Source organism: Patiria miniata, unplaced genomic scaffold (assembly GCF_015706575.1).
Source record: "Patiria miniata isolate m_02_andy unplaced genomic scaffold, ASM1570657v1 HiC_scaffold_3, whole genome shotgun sequence".
NCBI lineage: Eukaryota > Metazoa > Echinodermata > Asteroidea > Valvatida > Asterinidae > Patiria > Patiria miniata.
Window position 1 is genome coordinate 22069796 of NW_024037069.1, and position 5293 is coordinate 22075088.

The 5293-nt window shown below is 42.0% G+C and overlaps 1 protein-coding gene across 2 annotated transcripts; it reads right to left on the reverse strand.

The window, feature by feature from the left end:
- Positions 1-730: 730 nt before the first annotated feature.
- LOC119737141 (60S ribosomal protein L13-like) lies at positions 731-5117 on the reverse strand. Of its 2 annotated transcripts, none has more exons than XM_038211258.1 (4): positions 4989-5117; positions 3239-3492; positions 2244-2417; positions 731-1307 (listed from the first exon to the last, which is right to left on the reverse strand). In XM_038211258.1, exons 2-4 carry the CDS (start codon positions 3482-3484, stop codon positions 1083-1085), a joined length of 645 nt encoding a protein of 214 aa, XP_038067186.1. In that variant the 5' UTR covers positions 3485-3492; positions 4989-5117; the 3' UTR covers positions 731-1082. The 2 variants fall into 2 exon arrangements, with proteins under 2 accessions (XP_038067186.1, XP_038067187.1); XM_038211259.1 differs by lacking the exon at positions 4989-5117 and adding an exon at positions 4930-4954.
- Between the last annotated feature and the right edge of the window lie 176 nt (positions 5118-5293).

Sequence of the window (5293 nt, forward strand, 5' to 3'; positions counted from 1 at the left end):
TATGAACATTATGTGCTGGTGTGCAGAATAAAAAACCTTGAATTTTGACACAGTATGAAGTTCCTGATCTGTGGCTTTTTTACGTCCCATGTTGTGTGGCACAAAAGGGGAATTTCTCCACGACACTAGTCTTTTAAACAACCCTCCCTGCCTCCTGACCAACTTAGTGGAGACAACGAAAAATATGTGGGAAAGGCAAAAACGAAATCGACAGGGCTTCAGGCAGGGAAATGATTCAAGCCTTAGTATTCAAGGTCAACAACTGCCATAGTAACCCATTTAAAAAGATGAAAATAATTATAATTTGCAAAGATCTACAATTACATCAGTCCGAGTATCAAACATTCACGTGTGCAGAGCACACAAACGAACGTCTCATATATTTTTACATGCAAATTTTATGTGACCCCGCTCGCCAGTCAATCAGTGAATTGGGGTCGACTTTAGAAACTGTTATATCATTTCGATTAGAAATGTAGAAGCTGTTGATTGGTCCGTTTTGCTCCCATGTTTTTTGTAAAACAAGAACGGGTTACGGAAGACTTGACAGAAGGCTCCTGCTGAATGGTCAGAATCTCGAGGTCAAGACGCAGTTTTGTTTTGCATAATTAAACGTTGAATCTGTGCAAATATCATAGACGCTTGTATGCAAACGACTATTTCATTGACTACAAATACATCTGACATCAAGTAAGACACCAAATGAAGTAAGACAGACACATCACAGAGCTGTTTTGAGGCTTAGATCTTTTTTTATTCCCTTAACAAAAGTTACAGGTTAGCGTGTTCCAACAGGTACAGGTTTCCAAACCTACAATCGCAGGTCCGGGAGAGTTTTGATTCAGAGGCCAATTTTCTGGAGATGCTAAGCACAAAAATTTTGCTGAGCAAACACGGGTTACCAGCCAAAAGGTCATGTGATCTTTATGCAACAAAGCTGGTTCCCAGCAAATTTAGGCTTAGCTGAAAAATTTTGGTGAGCAGTAATTTCTGCTTAGCAGCTCAACAAAAATGGACCCAAGCCAGGTCAAGGGTGATTACGGTGTGTCTTTGAGGAGAGCAAGCATGAACGTTTATCATCTCTACTTCTTGCGAGTGGCCTTTTCGCGTTCTTCTTCCTCCTTCTCCTTTCGTCTCTTGGTTCGGATGCCGTCCAGCTTGGCCCCCGTGCGCGCCATACGCAGGGCCTGGAACACGCTGTGTTTCTTCTCTTCCTCCGTGATGGCGCGGGCTTTCTCCGGCTTGAAGACCGGCTTGATGGGCATGACGGGACCCTCCAGCTGCTTGGCCAACTTCAGTTCAGCTTCCTGAAAATTGGGGGGGGGGGGGAGTAGATAACAATTTGGTTTTAATGTGACACCTGCATTAAACTTGGTCAAAATTTGGGACCAGGTTCAGAACTATTAACCCTAACAGTCCAGATCCTCCAATTTAATGGGAGTTTTCACACTTCCTAGTTGGTTAGGGTTACCCAGCACATTATGCACTGTTTTTTTAGGAATTGTCCTGAATCCTAGAAGTCACTCAATTGAGAAGGAATCCTTTGGGATATATTTTTTTGAATGAAAGTTTCTAGGGACATCAAGTTCTATAAAAGGCAACATTGGCTGGCCTAATCTTCCTCAATCCTCCAAAAGTCTCCCCAAATCACCTAGTGCTTTTTGAAGGATCTAAGAGAGAAAAAAAAACCAGTTCTGCTTCCTGTTACCCTACCTACCCTATTTTGACAGCCCCTACCCTAATTTTTTTGGGTAAAATGAGGGAACCCCCCCCCCCCCGAAAACCATCAATTACTACCTTTTACCCTTTACTACACGCAGACACCTCCATATGATCGTTCACCAAAAAAAATTTCCAAAAAAAAAACCCCACAAAAATTCCCTACCTTCCTACCCTACTTTCAAATGCCATGTAATCGGAAGCAGAACTATTTTGTTTTTTTGGTCCTACATGAAATATGAAAATTCAAAAGAATTCAGATTGGGAGGTCTAAGTTGGGGAATTCTGCAGACCTCTGATTCTGATGATGATTTTTGGACAAATAGGGTGTCCCTTCGATAACCCTTTTGCTTAATGTTTTCATGGGTGAGTGCCTCCAACAACAAAAAACATGAAACGACAACATGCTACAAATAATTGTAGTACTATGGCTTAACTGTGAATAATTCCTTATCAGTTTCCTCGCTTGATTCTGTACGAAGACCAAAATTTAGAGGGGGAATGCCAAGAAGAAAATTGCTCACCTCAGCATCACCCTTCATGGGCTTGCCGGCCTTCCTTGGGAACAGGATCAGCTTGGATTTGTACTCCTTGAGACGTTGGACGTTGGCTTGCAGACCCTCCACAGATGAGTTCCTTCTCCGATGGTCCACGGCGATACCAATGGTAGGGGCGTACCGCTTAAAAATCCCAGCAGCCTGAGAGAAGACAATGCAGTAAAAATTCCAATAGTGAGACCAACCAGCACGCAAGTCCTAAGTACTTCATTTAAGACAAGTACTCATCTATGACACAACTTTCTTTTCAGGTGTTGCCACACCAATTTTAATTGGGGAGGGGGGGGGGGTGATGACAAATAAGCCATTTGCCAGTGACCTATACCCTTTGGGATTTAAATTTGAAAAACATCTGGTACACTGACTTGCTCAGAATGCTTGGAACATTTCAACTGTAAATTCTCCAGACCAAAGACACGGTTGCTAATAACATGATTCGGGGCAAGCTCTTGCAAAGTTACGTAAGAGACGCTCATCGTTCACAATGGGTGAAAATGGCACAAAGATACCAGACAATGCCGGAGCTTGGGGTTGCTAGCATAAGGCTTGCCCCGAATCACGTGATATAGTAACAGTCTCCTATATAGTATTAAGTCACCGTTCCAGATTTTATTCAACTTTAACTCGCAAATGGCTTATTGGCAGCAAACTACTCCGGTTTCGGAAGGTAGCCAGATTTTGTTTACTCGGTCACCCAGCCCCCACAAAACGGACAAGTGGGAGGGCTGGAGACCATCTGACTACTGAGGGTAATGTGAAAAGCACATACTGCCCATTGAATGCTTCTCGAGTCTAGAGTGCTGAATGGTTACACACAGCAACTTATGAACACCTGAGTGCAATACAGCCAACACATATTTTTGAGACACAATAGAAATAGTTTGTTGTTGGATTTTGATAGATTCAACTTCAAAGCTTGATGTAACAAAAAACTAGGATGGGAAATTCAAGTCATTAGTCACCTTCAGTTCTTCCAGAGAGAAGCCTCGTCCTCCCCTGACCTTAGTGTGGTACCTGAAGGTCGGGCAGTGTACGATGGGACGCAGGGGTCCGGATGCGGGGCGAGGAGCAATCTTAAGAGCCTTCTTGACGCGGTTCTTGCGTCGGCGGGCTTTGCGCATGGGCTGGTCGAACCATGTCTTCACACGCTCCTGCCAGTTTTTGCGGAAGTGGGTGTTGGGGATGACGCTATTCCGTCGTTTCGTCATCTTGATACCTGTGGCATTCAGATGGAAAGATAAGTATTCATATGCAACTGATTTAAATCATGTCAAGTGATGTGTCAAGGAAAGGATGAAAATCTCACGCACAGGTGAGGATTGAACACCAAATTAGTCCCCCCTTTTCAGACGTCTATTTTGTGTGAAATTTTGTTTTGGAATTTAGATACGCTAACGTGTGCAAAATGAACCTGGAAATTACACAAAATGTATATGTCTGAAAAAGGGGGACTAATTTTCTATCGCTTTAAAGCGGGCGAGTGTGCTTCTTAAGCATAAATAAACTACAAACAAAGTCTAAATTTGAAAATAAAAACTTGACAATGTTCTACATTTTCAGGTAGTTGTTCCAAGTGTGGTCTTTATTTATACGGAGGTAGTCTAGTAAATTGGCCACATTTAGGGGGCTACCTTGACAATGACACTAATTTTATCGAAACTAAACAGGGGCCCGGAGCAACTATAGAATGCAGGGCCATGTTTTTTTGGTAGTTGGATGCGATGTGATGCATAGTACTAGAATGGCACTCTTTAGAGAACGCGTGATGTTGTTAGAATTGAATGATCATGGTACAAGTATCGAGTTGCCCTGAGTGGATGTATAGAGGGCGGTATAGAGAGTGAATGGGCATGAAGTAAATTGTAATAAATAGAGGGCGCTATAGAGAGTGAATTATTGACAAGTACGTGAATACTGATGAGTGAGACGGTTTGGGATGTCTTGGATGCGCAGATGCGGGGTGGGTGGGCGGGCATAAAGTAAATTGTCATCATTAGAGGATGTTTTATTTACCCTAGGAATCACTACTTTATTTTCCTATCTAAAACCAACCCTGACTTATCCACTCCGTCTTGGATGCGTGGATGCGGAGTCGGCATGAAGTAAATTGTAATCAATAGAGGGCGATTTATTGGATGCGTGGATGCGCAGATGTGGAGTGGGCGTGAAGTAAATTGTAATCAATAGAGGGAACTATAATACGAGAGCCAACTGCGCATCCACACAGCCATGGATGCGCGGGTATAGAATGGAGTGGCCCTGTCTGCCTGTGTTCAGAAAGAATTCCATACCACTGCACTGGGCCACCAACACGGCAACAGAATTTTTTCCCTATTTATTTGCAATAAGGCTTATGCTCATGGCCCAAGAATGTTTGTCTCGGTAAAAATCACAAAACACAGTCACTGCGCATGTTCAGTGACTATCCGGCAAAATATCGTTTACTTTTAGAAAGCCCGGCTTAATAATACACTGCCATCTAAAAACCCGAAACACATAACGTTACATACATTTTGATGTATGTGTATCGTGACCCAATGACCGACAGATAATGACTTATTACTGCCAATCCAGATCACGCTTTCACAAAATAAATACTGTAAAGAATTACTCAATATGTGCCCAACTAAAAAATATATTTATTTTATTTTACAATATTTGATGGTTGAAATATTTCTCAGATGCTGAAGGCTTCATTTCCCCTCAACTCACCGGGTCACAATTCACCCCACGAAGAGGATGATTGAAACCTGCAATACCAACACGAGAATCGTATTGTAGATTACACATGTGCCAAAATCATTAATCGGGGACCAGACTATACGGGATGTTGGCGCAATGATTTATGGGAAAATTTTGTCTCGAACGTAAAATAAATTACTTTTTTAATATTGTTTGTACACAAATGTGCATTATTTAGCTAAAATAATTTTTTCACATATATTTTTGAAGTTAATATTTTCATGGTACTTTCTTTAGTACTACAGTTTTTTGATGCAGAGCTGTAAAGTTCTCAT